Here is a 19,024-nt window from a genome sequence, read left to right on the forward strand (position 1 = left end):
GGATCGCTGTCCCACACTGCTGAGCAGCCTGGAAACCAAGCAGGGCCGGACCAAAATGTGTCAGAGCAGAACTGCTGGCACTCTCCCACCCAGGCCCTCCCCCCTGTGAAACAGCAGTATTTTTAGAGGATTGGTCATATCACGGAGTTCATTTCATGTTTGTTGGCTGGGATTGCTGAGTCCATCTGTGGTTAGTAAGTGATGTAAGAAGGATGGAGCTGGAAACCACCAGGATGAGTGGTGCAACACGAATGGGAGTCCCAGAGTTTGCCTTGGATGTGAGGAAAGGTGTCGGAGTTCTCTTATTTGGGCCAGAGGGCCAAACAGTTTTTGTGATCTGCCCTTGGACTGGTGTGTGCTTTAATGAGGGTGTAAGGACAGCTGGATTTAGGACTGGGAGGTTGCTCTCGTATAGGTGAGAGCTTCACTCACTGTGGAGAGGATCTGGTGGAGGTGTTCATAGGGGTGTTGTGGCCCCTATGTTATTACAAGCATGGAAAGTAAGATTGTAAATGAATCAACTAAATACATAAGCATTTAGCTTATGCAATACCAATATTGCATAAGCTCAATATTAATGCAAATGCAATATAAATATTGCATTCAGCTTATGCAATACCAATAGCATAAGGTACATTAAATGGATCCTAAGACATAGGGAAAGGCATCATTTTTAATAAAAAAGGCATCTACATATTTTGGGTCATAAACACCATATTTAAGAAAATGAGTCTCCGGTGATCTCCCATTCGTCAGCATCATTTTTCCTCCAGGACAAGAAGGTTTTGAGGGTGGAAGGGATAACAGAGCAGTTCAGCCTTTAGTGTCAGTGAGGGCATTGTCACTTGTACTGCCAAACCCCCCAGAGCTGGGGGCAGCCGCTGCCAGGCTGAACCAGAGCTGAGCTGCTCTGTGTGCAGCCCACTGGGGACCACAGTCCTGGGCAAGATGAGACCAGATGTGTCCATGGGTGAGGTATGGGCTATGTGTTACTGCTGCTTGGGGAGTTACAGAGAACAGCTGCAAAGTGAGGTGCAGAAAAGGCTTAGTGCTCAGATCTGTACAACAGGGCCCCATCTGTTCTGCAGGAAATAGCTACTTGTAATAAATTAACATCTTACACCTTCTGACCAAAAAAAATCCCAAAAAAATGAAAACAAAACAAAAAAAACATGCTAAATTGCAGTAGGAAAAACTTTCTCCTTCCACTTACAAACCCAGTCACTCGAAATGAGCAGCTTCCAGTCTAGCAGGAATTTAAGTTTATATTGAAGAGTTTCAGGCTTGGGTTGAGTTTCAGGCTTGGGTTGAGTGTCTTTTTTTCAAGTAGATTTCACCTTCTAGATCGAAACTTAGTTGTTGTCTTCTGATGGAGTGAGATTTGGGCAAAAATAGAGGCAGACCACTAATAAATGCCTATGCTTTTAAAAACCCTGCCTTCCTCCGAGAGTCAGGAGTGGGGTGGAAAAAACACATCGCTTCTTTTTCATGGTTTCATCTGACTACATTTCATGGAGCAGGAGAGATAAGGAGCCCTGCAGGACCTTTGCTTTTTAAACATGAGCTCAGTGCTGGATTTCACACCTCGCTATCAGAGAGTTTCTGCCTGGTGCAGTGCCTTACCTATTTGGAAAGAGGTACATGGCATTCCTGCCTGCTGTGCCAGCACTCAGCCCTGGAGGTGTTGAGAGAAAGGCAGCTGGAGCTGGAGCTGTTTGGCTGGGACCCAGCCAGACATCACTTTTCCAGCGTGTTCCAGGCAGATATGGACATCTTGATGCACCAGCAGCCCTCCCTCCCCATGCCACCAGCTGGCTGGAACATTTCACTTGGCACCTGCCAAGGCTGCTCGGTCAAATCCAACGTGGCCATGCCATTCCTGCCTCACAGCCGCTTCAGTCCCATTGGGAATTTTGGTGCATGAGCCCAAACAGCTGCTGCTTGCAGAGGTGTGTTTTGTCATTTTTTCAGCAAAACGAGCCTGAGAGGCAGTGCATGTAGCAATTTGTTAGATTAGCAAAGCACCCGAGGCTCGGAGGAGACGCCACCTGCGTGTTCGGGTGGTTTTGCCAGGAAGCATCCCACTGAGCCTGGCAGCCCCGTTGCTCCAAGGCAGTTCCTGGGGAACCACTCTGGCAGCGTTTGGAGACACCCACTCAAATGTGTGGACACAGCCCGAAGTGGGCATGACACGGGGAGAGATGGAAGATCAGCACCATGGGGACATTGGGGATGAGTAACAGAGACAGGAATGCTTGTGTCAAACCCCCCTCTGAGTCAAATCAGGCTGAGAGCGTTCACAGGCAGGCGCTGTAGGGCGGCACATGGTCAGACTGGTTTTGGGAGCTAAAAATAGCAGCAGAGTGGAGTCAGTCCTTGGTTAATCTGGGCTTGTTTAGGCCAGACGTCCTGATCCAGTTCAATACTTTTGTAAAAAGGCTGCATTAACAGTGCTGCCGAACTGGCCCATTGCCCACTAGGGTGACACTGGCCACTGGGCACTGGGCCAGCTTGACAGGGTGACTTCAGCATCCTCCTCCAAAGGCTGCGACGAATTGTTGGCCTGGCTCATTCTCCTGAGACCTCATACAGTTGGTCACAAGCAGAGCTGGGATTTCTCTGCTGGACGTCTCAGCCTCAGGCTCACGAACATCCATTTCTGTCCCCAGAATTCTGCTGGCAGGCCAGAGCTCTCTAATGTCTAATAACAACACTATGCCAAGATGCATTTTTGAACATGGCTAAAAAGCCCAGGACTTCCCAAGGAGAGGGAGGGGAGTGGAGGAAGGCAAGGCAGGAAAATGAGCGTGCATTGGTGATCCACTCTGTTTGGCTTCATAATAGCCTAAATGTTGTCCCCTGGACATACTGAACTGTCCAGTGATGGAGGGGGCTGCTGAGAGCAAATGCATCGGTTCTGGTAGCTCTGGGATGAGTCCTGTGCCTCTTTTCCTAGAAGAAATTATCACTGCAAGGGAGAGGGAACTAGAGGAGAGCGGATGGGCAGAGCAGGGTGTCCTGGTGTCTCCAGGCTGGCTTGGCTTGCCTGGGAAAAGCCCAGGCCATCCAAGTGGCAATTTATGTCACTTCTGATGCTGGGACAGAAGGTCACTGGCTCAAAACTGAGAGAGAGATTACTTTGCTTGCCCACAGTCAGCTGATTAAAACCATATTTTCCACACATTTGAGTAGTGATTAGTATGAAATGCAAATCTCATGCAAATTGGTGCAAATGGCTGGTGTGCACAGCCAGCTCCAAAGTCAGTCATTTTCCTTTCCTCTGAGGCATTTGGGCACTTTTAATGTTCACATGGGGGAGCTGGACAAACCCACTTGTGACCCGAGCACGTAGCTGAAGCAAACAGCGTGGAGAGAGTGGGGAAAATCAACTGGCACCTGGATTCACTCACCAAATGACACCTAGCTTGGGTGCATCAATCCATGGAGCTTGTGCAAAGATCTTTATTAAATAAACAGCTACAAACAGCTCAAGCATACACCTCACTCCCCAGCCTTCTTTATCTTGTTTGCCAGAGCCTTCCTGCAGTTCTGTCTGTGGAATGGCCTGTCCCTTTCCAAATCAAAATGCCATAATGCTTGCTGGATAAAGTAACAAAACATGTTTCTCTAAGGATCAGATTTGGAAAGAGGGTCTATAAACACAACAAAAGCAAAAAAAATCCCCAAACCCGTTGCCTCAAAGAATAATTGCAAATATATATGCACAAAAATATGTGCATATTTTTAACTTGACTCCTGTTTTCCTTTGGCTTGCAGATCCAGAGCATTGCTTCAGTCTGAAATGCAGTGAGGCCAAGTTTCCTCACTTCCAGGCAGCTTTGTGGGGACAGCAGAGGGGCCAAGAGAAATAAATAAATAATGGCTCACAGAGTGAAATATTATATTTAGCAAGGCTGATGGGTCCTCCTGAAACCCGGTTGTGAAAACTTTAAAAAGTGTCTGTTTCCTGTAGCTATCAGCATGCTGGGAGAGGGGAAGCCCTACAGGCTTGTCAGATTTTTCCCAATGGCTGCAGCTTTCACAGCTGGTCCTGATTTGCCTGGATATTGCTCATTTTTCTAGCGCTCGTAACAGCCCTGGAATGGAAATCCTGGCTCCCCTGGTACCCAGTGCATCTCCATGGTGTGCTGGAGGGTGAAGGGTGCCAGCCCAAAACTTATTCATCCTGATTAGCTCTTGGCTTTCCCTGCAGTTTGAGAAAACGAGGCTGGAACCATGAATAATAGAATGGATAGAGGAGGCCTAATAAAGGACAAAATTCATGGTGTGTGTAAGTCCCATCAAACAAAGGTTTATGCTGCTTGTGGCGCTGCCCTACTCCACACGCCGTGTTCACAGGGCTTGAGTGTGCTGGAAAACAAACCCTTACTGTGGCTGCCTGGTGATTGTGAACTGCAGAAGGGACACGGGGCTGCTCTGGGCTTAAAAAGGCAAAAGCAACCCAAGCCAGCAAGGAGGCTACAAGTGCTGGGGCTGAGTGCCTCCAGGCTGTGCGTGTGTGTGTGTGTGTGTGCCTATTAAATATACATGGCCCTGCTATTTGTGGGACACCGGGTGTGTACCAGGAAGGTGGCTGGGCTGACGTGTGATGGCTCAGCAAGCACAGAGAACTCGCTGCTTATACCCAGATCTTCTATGAATCAGATGTAAATCTTGCCATCTTCAGCTTTCAAACCAGCCTCCCTCTGCCATTTTCTATGGCACAGCTGTTTCAGGTGGGAAACAATGGCATTTTCTGCCCCCCTGGAAAAGCTGTGGTCTCCCCTTCTGACAGGGCTTGCTGCCTTTCCCCAGGATGTGGTGCAGGGTTCTCTGCTCTTCAGCTGGAAATCATTTTTGTTCGCTGCTTTTCTGGCAAGGCCCACTGCATGCAAATCATTGTCCACTTGGAATGTACCTTGGGCATTTTTATCTGGGTTTCTGGGAGCTGGGAAACATGTTTGTGTGCCTATTTCTAGGATTTTGACATGCAGCTGTTCATGTGAGATGTAGAAATGGAAATCTCATCTTGACGAGTCACTCTGGAATTTTCCTCCGAAGATCAGTGAAAGCAATCATTAATATGGGGCATCATTTGTAGCTCTGTGCAGAATAATCCTCCAGGCTCCCTGGCAGCTATGAATTGGAAAACAATAAAGATTATTGCTAGAGAGTTCTTTTTTTAAACAAACAAACAAACAAACAAACAAAACCCCAATCATGTTCTTTGATACACTGTCTAGCTCTCAGAAAAGGAGGCAGCAAATTGAAAATCTCTCTCAGAAAATACATACAGCAGCATTCCAATTTCTTAAGGTTTCGGGGTTGTTTTTCTCCCATGCCCTGACATCTTTCCCGAGTAGTGCCAATAAAATTAGAGACTTTTGCTAATGTGATCTGCGAAGGTTCCTCTGGGGAAACAGCAACCGTGAGCACATGTTCACTTCCGGGGGGGCTCCAAGGCTGCTGCAGCTGCCCCTGGGCTCCAGCCGAACACATGAGCCCTGTGCACGCAGAGCTGCGGCTCGCCCCAGCTCTCCTGGTGCTGCCACGCTCGGAGCTCCTCTGGAGCTTCATCCCCCACTTGCTGCTGAGATTTTCCCCATTCATTTTGAAATGCAGTCAAACCATGCTGCAGATAGAAGCAGGGGGAAATCTGACAGGATTGTGTGGCCTCACAGCCCCTCTCTTCAGCTTTGGTCCGGATCCCCACACATTTTGCTGCACTTGATGGTACCATAGGCTGAGACTTTGGGTGCTCTTGCAGCTTCTGGCCCATCACACTCATGCACATGACCCTAACTCACCATGCTTGAGCCCTGGGGTGGTTAAGGGTTTAATTTAACTTAAATAGCTTTAAAATGTGAATGCTGGTGAGAAAATAAAACTTAACTGTGTGTGGCTACTAGAGGATCCCTACCTGACTGTAGTAAATAAATATGCTCATGGTCGGCTCAGCATCCTGATATTCAACAGGAAACTAGATATCATGATGAGATGATGTGAATTGATGTGATGAATGACAGCAGGGGGGCTGCCTTGCAGAGCATTTGGAAGGCTGTCTCAGTGTGTCTTTGAATGGAGTCTCCAGCTGACATTTCATTCTCTTCTTTGAAAGCATTAATAGCCCCACAACAGCACTTGTCCATGCTTGAAGGAAAAGCAAATGAGTGTCAGAGAGGAAGAGGGGCAAGATACAAAAGGCAGCTTGTACTTCCTGGCTGGTTGTTTTGGTCAATTTGGTTTCCTCTCACTACACTTTATTACGGTTTCCTTGAATCCTGATAGTGTCTTTAGAACACTTCTGAAAATCTACTTTTATAATACTGCCGTTGCCATCACTAGGGAGGCCTTCTGGAGCCAAAGGCAACTCAAGCTAGCTTTGCTTCTATCTTTCTCTCTTCCCCTCCCCGGCTCTGCCCTGGGAGGACTCTCTGGGAAACCATTTTCGCTCGGCCTCCCTCCTGCCTTCCTTCCACCCACCAGCTCCTGAACCATCCCAGTGGTTCCCACCAGGCCCACACTAGGAAGAAACTCCCAAGCACAATACTGAGGTGTGTTCCCACTTCTTCATGCTTTAAATGCTTCTAAGCCTTCTGGTATTAAATTGCCCTTCCCAGGAGCAGCAGGGGGGTTTTTTTGTAGCATCACTCCACCTGCAGCCAGAGAATACAGCACAAGGAGCGGGTTCTACGTGCCCAGCCAAGCGCTTGGACAGAGTTAAACTCTGGCTTTCCCCAACAGCCCTGGCTCACTAACTCAAGCTCAGGATCAGGATGGACAGAAAAGGAGAATCATCCCCTACAGATCCCAGGCTGAGTAGGAGGGGGCAAGTGTCTGTGTGCCAGCAAGCTTCATCATTCACCTGGCACAAGCTGGTAAGGAGGGCTACCAAAAATACTGCAGAGCCTGCCATCCTTGCAGCAAGGATGCAGGGTCTGTGGTGCAGAGTCCATGTGCCTGGAGACATTCACAGCTCAGAGGCCAGCAGTAAGGAGGAGGAGGAGGAGGGGAGGCATGGCTGTGGAATTTCTCAGGCCCCATGGCTGCCCCTGCCATGAGTGGCCAGCCAGCTTTCCTGTTTCTGCCAGAGCTCCCTGCTCCCCAGCGGCTCCCAGGCACAGGAAAAGCCCTGCTGAGGGCACAGCCTGTGCAAAAGCAGGTTTGGCACTGGGAAAGAATGGAGCATTTCCAGAGCAGATTAAATCTTCCAAGACTTTGAGCTGCCAGTTTGAAGAAGCCTACGCATTTTGCAAGTTTTTAGAGTCTTAGAACTTGGTCTAATTTAAGCAAATTGGCACATCCTGAGCACTAGAGAGAGATCCTTCTGCTAAGTTTCGTCCTCTGCAGCAAAGCATAAGGAAGAGAGAATTACTCAATATAGTGTTTGGGGAAAAAATGTTTGCATAGGCAGAGCAGCATTTTTTTTTTCCCAAAGCTGAGACGGTGAGGCTTTTCATTACTCTCTCATCAGTGGCCACTCTACATGGAAAGTTTCATTCTGAATGGCTAAAGTCTGGCAAAGCACCAAGCAGCTGAGACAGACTCTAAAATAGTGGAAAGTTGTGGGCAAGCTTAACAACAGGCACTGCCTTTAACTCACAGCCCTGACTGCATCAGGCATCCGGATGAGCATGTGTAAGATATGAGGATCTGCTGGAGAAACAGCATCTGGGAAGTTTTCCCGCTCCTTGCCTTAACTAAGGATTGCAGAGGGATCGAAGCAGCTTATGGGCTCTGGGGTTTGTGTGGGAATTGCCACTTCCACATAACATCTGCAGTTCTCAGCATAAGAGAAATGTGCAGCTGGACCTGAGGCAGCTCCTGTGCAGCCCTGGCGTGAGGTGGGGCTGGAGAAAGCCCTGTCTTCGTGTGCAGTCTGGTGGTGTTTGTCTTCTGACCTTTAATGGTGCATCTTGATGATCTTGGATGTCTTTTCCAACCTAAATGATTCTGTGAACCTGTGACTGTCACAGGAGCGAATCCAGCACATGTGTGTCCACGGGGCTCTGCAGTAGGATTTTTCCATCCCGTATTCCATGTATCTGCCAGCCCTCTGATCTTACAGACAGACACTGGAGCTGCTGAGCTGGTCACAAAGGGTGAAACTTTTAGCCCCACACACAGCTGGTTTTACTTTTCTCCCACAGGGAGATCTCCTCTGAGAACCTGAACACACAGGTCCAGGCTGAGGCCACCAAATGCTGTGTCCTGCTGCCACAATTGCCATAAATGGGGCTAGCACATGGCTGAAACCTCTGTGGGCAGGGACTTCTCTGTATTGCCATTTTTGAAAGCTCCTGGCCATTTTCACCCAGGTACATGCAAACCAAACTATGGACGTTTTCCCCTGGGAAGAGGGGAAGAGCTGCTGGCCAAGGCTGAGCCCATCACAGGCACCCTGCCCAGCCTGTTAGGCAGCAAAGCCATCACAGAGCGTTCAAGTGCTCTTCCACTCTCACATTTCTCTTGGCCACTTGGTTCCTCTTATTTTAGCTTTGTTTGAACAATCTCCTTGGTAACTGGAGACAGAAGCAGAATTTTTTCATCCTCCTCATCGGATTGGTTTCCTGCCTATCTCGGCACTGGGAGGGATCCTTGGCAAACCTGTGTTTGCTTTTGTGCACCCACCACAGGCTTTAACCCCATGGATCACGGGGACTTCAGGAGACCTGGTGTCTCTTTCAAAGGGTTTTTATGCACAGAGTTACAGCTGAGAGGGACATATTTCACAACTTAATTTATTTGGCAGTAAACAGGTGGTGTGTCAGTCACAGTGTGAGTGGTGGCTCTTGAAGTTGCCCACATGCTCCTGACCTCCAGAGCGTCCAGCAACAAGGAAACTCCACTGGAATGGCCCTTGTCAGGATGCTGCAGCCACCAGAGTGGCAAAACCCTTCAGCAAGGGCAGGGAATGGCTCCTTGCTGTGGCAGCACCCTCCACACAGGCCTCAACTGACGCACTTTTTTCATCTGCCCTCTGGCGATGGAAGTCATTGAAAAGGAAGAGAGGAAAAAAACCCCAAACCAATCAACTACCAAGCTGTCTGAAGATTTGCTGGGCTGGAGACATAGAACCCCACTGCTGGCACTCATGCACAGGCTTTTCCTTGGCCAGAGCCATCCCCAAAGGATGGAAATAGCAGCATGAATACACCAAGCATCACCTTTAGTGCAGACTTGAGATTTTGGGGTCATCTGTTGACTCAATGGTCCAAACAGTGTCACTGCTTAAGGCAGCATTGTCCCAGCAGCAGCCCCTCTCTGGGGCTGGCTGAATACTTTATGGGGCACAGTGTGAGCTCGCTGGCCTTATCCCTGGGTAGAGGGGTTAAGAACTCAAGATCTGTATCACCTCCCTCACAGGGCTTGCCTTGTGGCATAGTGACAGCATGGCAAAGCACTGGGGTATAGCTCTCAGCTTGGGTGATGGTCTTCAGAGCATCCCTGATGTTTCAAGCCTGCATAATGACAGCATTTCATGTGCTGGTACCCAGACACTTCACGTCTTTTATGCCATCAGGTAACCTCTGATACTGTTCCAGCACGGGGCACTTGCCAAAGGGAGTCTGGACCAGGAGTGATCTCTGCATCCAGTCACTTTAATTGCTAGAATGTGAGGATTCCACTTGAGCCTCCCTAGAACCCTGACAGGAGACCACTTACAACTTCTTCTAATAAAAGTTCAGTGTGACTCTACTGTCCAAGTCTTGAAATCAGCCCCTTGCATCCCTCACTGGATGAGGGATGATAAATGTAGTGATAGTGAAGTGTTTGCTCCTGCCACACCATCAGGAGGCTTTGATCCTGCAGCTGGGTCACCATGCCAAGAATTTTGGAGGAGTGTCTGGAAAAGCAGGGCCTGGTCTTTGGGGCCAGCCATCAAATAAGAGGATTCAGACACATGCCTGGCTGAGCATGGAGCTAGAAAGACTATGGTTGCTGCTCTTGAAATCAGACCTGCACATTCTGTATTGATGTTTGCCCTTTGAATTTTTGTGGCATGCCCTCTGCTGTCGCTGAGCATTCCTCGTCTTCTCCTTCTTTTCCCATGTACAGCTGCTTTTCCAGCAGCAGAGCTGGCTGTCAGCAGCCCTGGCAGAGTGGCAGGGCACAATCAAGGCTCCTTGTCAAGTGTCTTCCCAAACAAGAAGGGAAATTCTCCTTCTCCCTCAAACCCAGGCAAGCAGGATTTGAAATGTGCCTCCCCCTTGCTGTAGTAGCGGTGCTGGAGCAGTTCATGTATTTCAGGCTTCCTTGAATCCTGATTCCTGGTGCTGAAGCCATGCTATTAGACATTGACCTGTTATTTCCAGTGGTCCCCACTCTTTTGTTCAGTCAGGTTTAATTCAGCAAAGTTTGCTAAATGTTATACAGAACTGCAGAAATGCCCTTTTTGCTGGCAGGTGCTCGTTGAAATTCATTTTGTGGAGGCCAAAAGCCATTTAAAGAGTGATGTCTCCTGTTTGAGGAGCATTGTCATGGCAACTATCCAGGTGCACACAGGGAAGAGCAACTCATATTTATTTGAAAGGTGAGAGCAATTATTGTCATGAGGGGGAACCTGGCTGCAAAGAAAAGCTGGATGTGTATTTGGATGCAAGAAGCAACTGTGTGCCAAGTTTCTCTCCCCTTATTTACCTGCCTGCACTACCCACAGACCTGACTGCTCAGCCGGGTCAGTCAAGAGAAAATCCCAGAAAGGCAGAATGGGGGAATGTGTCAGATTTTGGCTCTTAACCCTGTAGGCTTAGAAGTGGGATTTGCAGGGTTTTACACTGAGCAAGGATGTTGGGCTGGGCTGAGCCCTGGGCAGTCAATCCTTTGCTTGCAGCGCAGGATGGATTTTTCAGGACTAATGCAGTTTTCAGCTGGCATGGGCAGGGCTGTGCACAGCCAGGGGAGAAGTCATTTTACTCTGTCAGCTTTCCTGGGTACCTTAAGTAATTGCTGCTGGGGGTGTTTTTGATCAAATTCACATCAAATGTGTTTTCCCTCCTAGCCATCAGTGGTATTGCACTCTTTGTGCAGGCTGTCCTTGGGGCTCCAGACACGGATCTAGATGGGTCTTATTTGATCCCCCAGGGATCCTGCCTCCAGCAGGCACTGTGGGAGCTTTGAGGACCGTGGATCACTGTCACTAGACGTGCATGGCAATGAGATTGGGGAAAAGCAGGAAAATAGTTTTTTCCTTGTGTCACCACATCTGGAGCCATGGAAGAGGAGGCCGCAGCTGGAGCTGTGGAAATATTTAAGCATGACCAAAGGCTCAGGCACTGGTTTGGGTCAGATCAAGAGAGTGCCATTCATCTTTGCCCAGCTGGTCCCTTGCAAGATGTGACACTGGCAGATGAATGAAGTGCATTAGTCAGAGCACAGAATTCACAGTCACAGCAGAGCAAACATTGAGGATTCGCCAGAAAAACATTTCTGATCTGACAAATCCTTCTCAATATGGTCTTCCTAGGAGGAGAGTCAAGCAGCATTTCAGTCTGGCATGGGAAATCATCTTACCTGGCAATCACTGCTCCTAAAAAGTATTTTTTGAGGCACTGAGCATCATCCCAGCTATTTGAGCAGCAACAGCCCTCAGTCTTCCTGTCTCTGCAGACCACCTCTCATGCCTTGTGTTCCTGCAAGGCCAAGGAAGAGCAGGCTGGATCTTTTTCCAGGATTTTCCTGGTAGTGATGCTCTGGAGCAGGACGGTGTTATGTATTTGAGCCGTATGTTGTCATTTAAACTCAGCCCATCCCGAGGCTAGGGGAGCAGTTGGTTTAGGCAGACATGGAAATGACAACACAGCCCTGCCGTCTGATAGATTCAGGAGGCCTTGGGGAAAGAGGTGGAGGGCATACAAGAAAATGAGCGTAGCCAGATGAATTTTGGCTACAGAGGTGGGGGGAAAGGTATGGAGGGACCATTTCCACTTCCCCCTCCCCTTGTTTGCAGTGTCCAGGCTGGTGTGCTCAATCAGTTTTGGGAGGCATTGGACTGTGAAGCTCCACACAGACCTGGGCTGCTGGACCAGCAAACCAAGCTGCCACATCAGATCAGCTCACATCCACACTTCCCAAAGCGTGCGTCATGCTTCGTTTCAGGCAGGTTTTCGTTTTCCCTCCCTGTCATGTTTGCAGTGCACTGCAGGCAAGATTTCATTAAGTACAGACATTTCGTGTCAGCAAGGCTTGGTTCGGCAAAGGATCCTGCATGAGTGGGTGACTCATGGGACATCTTACACAGATGGGAACCCATCAGCAGGGACAGAAATCCTGATGAACCCTCTCCTCTGTCAGACACCACTGTGGAACAGCTAAAAGCATGTGTGGCACAAGGTCATTCACATAATCTGGCCCATTTTTGCCCCTCTTCCATCCCTCAGGAAGGTTTGTCCCTGCACTGGCTGAGCAGGTGTCACATTGCCCTCACCTGTGTCCCCCACCACACACACTTGCCCTGTGGCTGGGACAAACACCTCCACCACAGACCTGGGTGTCTCTCTGCACGTGAAGCTGCCACCTCGTCACCATAAGGTGCAGTTTTGTTGTCAACTGGTGGAAGAAAAGCCCTGTCAGCTCCTTTCCCTTCCCAGCAACAAGCAACTTCCTTCCTTGCGTATCTGTCAGGAATTGGAGCAGGGAAGCTGCTCTTGGTGGTTGGCTCCAACCATGCCCGTGGGTCTGGTCCAGGCTCCTCACTGTGGCTGAGGCCCATTTATGTGGCCCTGACCTCTGGCTCAGGTGGTGTCCAGCTGTAATGATGATGATTTGGGAGCTTTCTTCCCCCTGGCACATGGTGCCTCACCACAGCCCCTCTGCGCAGGCACTGCCCGGTGCCCAGTGACCACATGAGCTGTGTGAGGCATGGAGCTTCCCAAGCCACGTGCCCATCTCTCATGGCAAGCTCTAACTTCAGCTAATTAAGTGGCTGGCTGACAGGCAGATGTATGAGAAATCAATGTGGCAGGGTTCTGTGGGAGTCTGGGAGTGCGTGCTAGGACAGGCAGCCCCAATGGATGTGGCTTTGCAGTGTCACCTCCAGAACATGTGTCCCTCACGGCTATCCCCTCACTGTAATTGATGGCCCTCTGGGTGGGTAGTGCTGGTCTGTTGGGACATCAGGGCTGGCAGCACCAGGCTTAGGCAACACAACCCACTCCTGACTGCCCAGCCCGGGTGTTGTAGCTCTGAATCTGCAGCTGAACATCCTCCAAGCTACTCCTGTAGCTCTCCTGGGTGATCAATGGAAGCTGGATGGGTGACAAGCTGCAGAAGTGCATAATTCCCTCTATTGATTCAGGAACAAGTGTCTGTGCAGACAGCAGCAGCGTGCCATGTTCTCATGGGCCAGCTTGTTACTGACTGCTCTAACAGCTGGTTGTGTGTTTAGAGATTATCATTTTCCTGGCCCACTGGAGACACCATTACTGACTGTGTGCAGAAGTTCTTGGCTATTCCAGCTCTGGCATGACTGTGGTTCTGAAAGAGAGCTAAGGAAGTGAGTGCTGGACTTGAGACATCTCTGCTCCTGGAGATCTGGCCTGGTCAAGAAGTGCCCTGGATGATGTCCCCTGTCCTCCAGCGTGTCCTGCCTGAATCTTTCCAGAGCTGACTTCTGATGCCCTCCAAGTTCCCGTGGTCCTTTTGCAATGCTGGTTGCTCGTCTGAGCCAGGAGAGCAGTTTCTGCCATTTCATGGAACTAAGCAGTACCGTGTAGAGTGGGAATGGCAGTATATTCACAGATATACTCAGGATTTCCAGAGGTTTGCCATGACTGTGCAGATATTCGGGTTCAAAACGAATGCAAAGGTCCATGGAGATCCACACCAGTAATTTCTGATGCCATTTGCTCCCTTGAGGGAAAAGGCCAGTGGAGACAGGAGAGCTGGGACTCCCAGATCCTTACATCTTTGCCCCATGCTGCGCCCATCTTCTCTCCTGCTGTCAGAAAAATACTTGCAGAGAAATATGTCGCTGTTGATCTCGGTCCTGCTCCTGTCACCCTGTGCTGGGCTGTTCTAGCTCATTACATATGTACCTGTCCCTGCACATGCATGAGATTGCTCACAGGGTGCCCTCCCCAGCTGGCATTTTGCTCCAAGCATTGGTTCTCTTCATGCCCTGCCTTTGCCATTGTACATTGGTGTAGCAGCTCTTCCCTAGAGCATCTCCAGCCAAAAGGACTTTTCCATGGGCTGTTGCAACTGAGGGTTGTGTGGGAATGCTGTGATAAAAGACCTCTTCAGTTCGAATGAATAGCATGGTTTGAAATGAAAAGTAGGTCCTGATGGAGGGCGTTGGACTTGGAGTGAGGGCAGAGCTTCGTATGACACTGGTACAAAGACACCACTCCTCTCCTGTTGCTGCTGGGTGTCTGCAAGAGGAGAAGGGCTGGAGCTGCAATTCTGCAAGACGTGTTTACTCTTTGATTTCCAGTACACGGAAATGGAATGAAATTCATTCCCTCAGCAGTTGCTTTGACTGCAGACCCAGGGAAGTGCAATTTCTGGTACAGAAGTGCAGACAGTCAGATGGGTCATGGATACCCTCAGTCTTCATGCCAGAGCAGGGCTCCTTAGCTCAGGTGAGATGGACCCAACACCAGTGGAAGGAAAACCCCGTGGTTTGCTGCAAACTTGCCCCATTGTATCACTGGAGGAAGGGAGAGGGAGGTGTGTCAAGGCTGGTGGTTTATATCAACACAGGACCTCTATCTCCACGTGTTGGAGAGATTCTCCAGAAATTGTTCTTTCCCACCTGCAGCATGACTGAGGGTCAAAAGAGGAAAAAAATAATCCAGGTATTTCAGGGGCTGTGGTGTTTTGCACTCATGGGATCCTGGGTTTTTGGCTTTAATACCCAGCTCCTGCAGACATTTGGTTATGGCAAAAACGCCACTGTCAGCCCCAAATCAAAGCTGATTCTCAGCTTCTGTGTAGAAGGGACAGCTTGGAAACACCCTCTGTATTGATCCCAGATTCCCACGAGGTGAAGAAAATGGTTTAGAGGCAATGGTTTAGAGGCAATGGTTTAGAGGCAACGGTTTAGAGGCTGCTTAATCTTCTGCTTTAATCCTTCGGTATTTTCCCTCTTTCTTGTGAATTTGGGATTCCTGGATCCTGGCCCTGCAGTGAGGCAGCATGGGGGATTTCAGGGTGCTAATTAGTGTCCCTTTGGTTTTCTGTTATACACTATCACAGCTTGTTCTGAAAGAGCCCCTGAGTCGCAGGAGAGAGAGAGAGAGAGAGATCTTAAATGCAAATTTCAGGATGTGCTTGTGCTTTGGGGACTTTGGTCTCCCCATCCCGCGGTGTGCAGCTGGGAAAGTCCAGGGACAAGGAGTTCAGATGCTGCTGCACCCAGTGCTGTGGTTGCTCTGTGAGCCTCAGCCAGCTGTCCTGGCTCTGCCCACGCTCCGCCTCATTCCCACCACGTTCTGGAATGCAAGGAAAGCCCGTGGGGGCTCGATGCTGCTCACATCCTCACAGCCACGGCACATCTCTGCGTGGGAGAGGAGTGAGAGGCAGGGACCACATCGAAGGGTCCAGCAAGAGCAGGGGGGACATCAGTGCCTGTCCTGGATTGCTGTAGAAAGCAGTCCTCACTCTAATGCAGGATAAGTCGTGCAGTTGCCTGGCCCTCCTCCTTTGCACTGACCGAGCCGTGCCACACGTGTGCGGGACCCTGGGAAGGGGCTCTGCAGCAGGCAGAAGGCTCTGATGGAGATCAGGCACGCTCTAAAAATAGCCTGGTTTTTTTTCACATCCTTGCTGTTTCTCAAACACCATTAGGAGGTAATCCTTTTCTCCAGGATTGCAGTCTCATCCCAGGGACAAATTTGCCTCAGCAATTTTTGCTGATTGGAAATTCACCCAGAGAGCAGACTTGCCATTTGTTCTGCCTACCCATTTTCCCAGCAGCCTCGTGCAGCAGAAACAGCAGCAGCGCACATGTCTACCCAGCACAGGGCACTTGTTCCCACCCTGGAATGATCACTTGGAAAACTGCGTAACACCACCACCTCCTGGCAGTGGCACTTAAAGCCCCATTAGTCTGCTTTACTCAGAGGAGTCCTATTGGTGTTGTATCTAAGCATCAGAAACGTATTTTTTTAATTGGCACCCAGGTTTCTTTTTGTGAGAGAGAGTTATTTTGTGGGACTTTGAGGAATGCCACACATGGCAAGCCAGAGCACACCCATAGGAAGTTTATGTCTTGATGCCTCTGCTGCCCTCAGAATTTAGGAAGGCACCTCTCTTAATTAACTTTCCTGAGGGGGGTTTTCCTACATGAGGCCGGGATGCAGTGTACATTTTAATGGGAGTCGTCAGAAAAATTATTGATTTTGTTAGTAATGTTTCTGAAATCATACCATTCTGGTAATTCTATCAGGTTCTCTTTGAAAGCTTAACTGAGAGCATTTTTATATCCTTCATTAGTTTTTTAATACGTGGTAATTTCCCCTAACTCATCAACGCAAAGCAAGATCAGCTGCCTGCTTGGTAACCATTTTTCCTGTGTACAAACCTATTGCAGCAATAATTACAAACTGAACAAATTATTACAGATATTCATTATAAAATACAATTACACTGAGCCGTGCTGCATTGTTGCAATTTTCACAGCCATCACTCGCTCTTGAGTAAATGGTTTCATTAAAAGCATGAAGGGCAAACTTAATACACTCCTGACTCACAGCAAACAGCACAAGAAATCATCCTGGCTGTTCCTCCGAATGCTTGAGGTGTTTACCCTGAATGAGTAGAAAATCTTGACTCTGCTGCCAAATACTTGTCAGCTTAACAGAGGGGCTCTGGGTGGCCAGTGCAGATGTGCAAGGAGGGGGGAAACCCAGAAATTACGGCAGTGTGGCCTCGGTTTCACTCCCCTAGAGCGTGGCTTTCTTCCATGTTTATGGGTTTTCAGTGCTGGGACCTGCCAGGAACAGCAGAACCTCCTTCATCATATACTGGAGCAGCCTTGGGGCTGGGTGCTCATGGAAAGTGCAGGGGAGCCGGGGATGGGACATGAAATATTTCTTCGAAGGACAGGGCATTCAGGCTTGGGCAGGGAGGGAGCAACAGGGAAGCTGGTTTAGGTAAAAGCATTCACAGGAGGGCAGTGCTGTCAGGGGAGTGCGGGGGAAAGCAAATCCAGCCAGAAGGCCGGCAGCAAGCACAGGACTACAATCACTGCCTTGGCTTTTTGTTTTGTGCTGTTACTCTTTCTTACTTCTTGTCTGGATCAAGATGAGAGCCAGGAGGAGGTCCTGTCCCCACAGCAATGCCATGACAGTGAGCAGAGCCTCCAGGAAGGAGCAGAGGCTGCTGGATTTCTGTCTCTGTTGTCTTTGCAAGGACTTTGCACTGTAGGAAGGACCACAGTAGCACAGGTGCCCCCCCCATGTTTGTACCCCAGGTACGGTCACCTTCTGGGGAGCAGCTTTCAGCTGGGTGCTTCTGTGAGTCCCTGAAAGGAGCTGAAAAACGTCTGTGCCAATTTTTTTCCACTGGAAGAGCAATTTTTACTTTATCGGGTGGCTCAAGGAGCAAATCTCTCTCCCGGTGGCCACAGCCTCTCCTGTGAGGCTTTCAGCTTCTGTGCTGTGTGCTTGTGGCTGTGCTCTGAGCAGTGACTCTGCCTTTGGACCTGTCCTGATGATGTTCCAGGGGCAAATTCAGCAACCCTGGGTCACCTGAGAGGGAATTGCTGCTCGTCTCTCCAACGGGAGAGGATTAAACCTTGAAGGCTTGGGACAGGATGTGCTGCCTGTAAAGTAAAATTTGAAAAGTAAAATCTCCTATCAGTGAAGCTTTCCATGTGCCCGCCCTAACCCGGAAGGCCGTTTTTCCTTCACATTCCCTTCACAGAGAAAGTCCTAACTCCAATGTCCCTTTCAAGCTTGTAAATTAGAGCCTCCAAAGCCCAAACTGAGCAGCTGATCATGAGGTTGTTCATGAATCTGCTGAGCCTGGGGAGGCAGAGCCTCTTCCATATCCAAGCTTGAGCAGTGCATCATGCTTCCAGAGGCTTGGTCTGTGCTGGTTCCCAGTGCTGGTGCCTATGCAACGTGTGCAAGCTGTCAAGGGGCTGTTGTATACCACAGGTTTTTGGAAAGGGACATGTCTTGCCAAGACACCTCTGGGGAAGGTTGGTCCAGGCTGTGTCATGCCCAGCCATGGCCTCTGGCCGTGCCAGGGAGAATGGCACCTGCAGGCTGCCGGTGCTCTGTGGTCCATGCCCATCCTGAGGCAAGCTTGGCCCATTGGCTCCTGCCCTTTGCTTTTGGCTGTGCTGTCCCTCCAGCCTGTGCCACCAAAACCACTGTTTTCTGTCCACAGCCCCTTTCTCCTGCTCTTTCCGCCCTCCTCCTTTGCCTCCTCCTTCTGTTCTGCTCCCTGTTACTCCTCCTCCCTTTTCCCCCCTTACTCTTGAATCTCTATTTCTTCTTCTCTGTTCCAGCAAAACGATATCGATCAAGGTGATAGATGATGAGGAGTATGAGAAAAACAAGACCTTCTACCTAGAGATCGGGGAGCCCCGGCTGGTGGAGATGAGTGAGAAGAAAGGTGGGGGACGTGCTCCGGGGCTGAGCCCAGCCTGTGTGTCCCTGTCTGGCTCACTCATGTCTGGCACCTGCAACACTGAGCTCACATCCCCAGTGCCTATGGAAAAGGGCAGGAGCAAGGCCATTCCCCATGCCCCCTGAACACAGCCTTTCCCCAGACCACCAAGGCACAACCTCAGCCAGGTGGTGAGGACGCTCCTGCCCTTCCCCATATGCCCGTGGGGGGATGTGCAGCCCCTTTCCCCCACCCAACCATCTCTGTCACCACAGCACCCGGGCAGACGTGACCTGCATGTGTGTGCGATGCCAATCATGTGTTTGCCTTTGTCTTGTGTTCCCACAGGAAATTCATTACCCTTAGAGTACTTGACCGTGAGGAGTATGAGAAAGAGTGCAGTTTCTTCCTTGTGCTTGGGGATCCGGTGTGGCTACGACGAGGAGTGAAAGGTGTGAGAGTA

The 19,024-nt window shown here is 49.7% G+C and overlaps 1 protein-coding gene across 10 annotated transcripts in view; it reads left to right on the plus strand.

The window, feature by feature from the left end:
• Positions 1–19,024, plus strand: part of SLC8A1 (solute carrier family 8 member A1) — a 132,020-nt gene that overhangs the window by 89,392 nt on the left and 23,604 nt on the right. For 5 of the 10 annotated variants that reach the window (XM_010411036.3, XM_039568483.1, XM_039568487.1 and 2 more), the window contains one exon: positions 18,461–18,567. In XM_010411036.3, coding sequence (XP_010409338.1) covers positions 18,461–18,567 — 107 coding nt within the window. Of the gene's footprint in view, positions 1–18,460; positions 18,568–18,909; positions 19,014–19,024 lie in introns of all 10 variants that reach the window. The other 5 variants (XM_039568484.1, XM_039568488.1, XM_039568486.1 and 2 more) reach the window with 1 other exon arrangement.

The sequence above is a fragment of the Corvus cornix genome, chromosome 3, assembly GCF_000738735.6.
Source record: "Corvus cornix cornix isolate S_Up_H32 chromosome 3, ASM73873v5, whole genome shotgun sequence".
Taxonomy (NCBI): domain Eukaryota; kingdom Metazoa; phylum Chordata; class Aves; order Passeriformes; family Corvidae; genus Corvus; species Corvus cornix.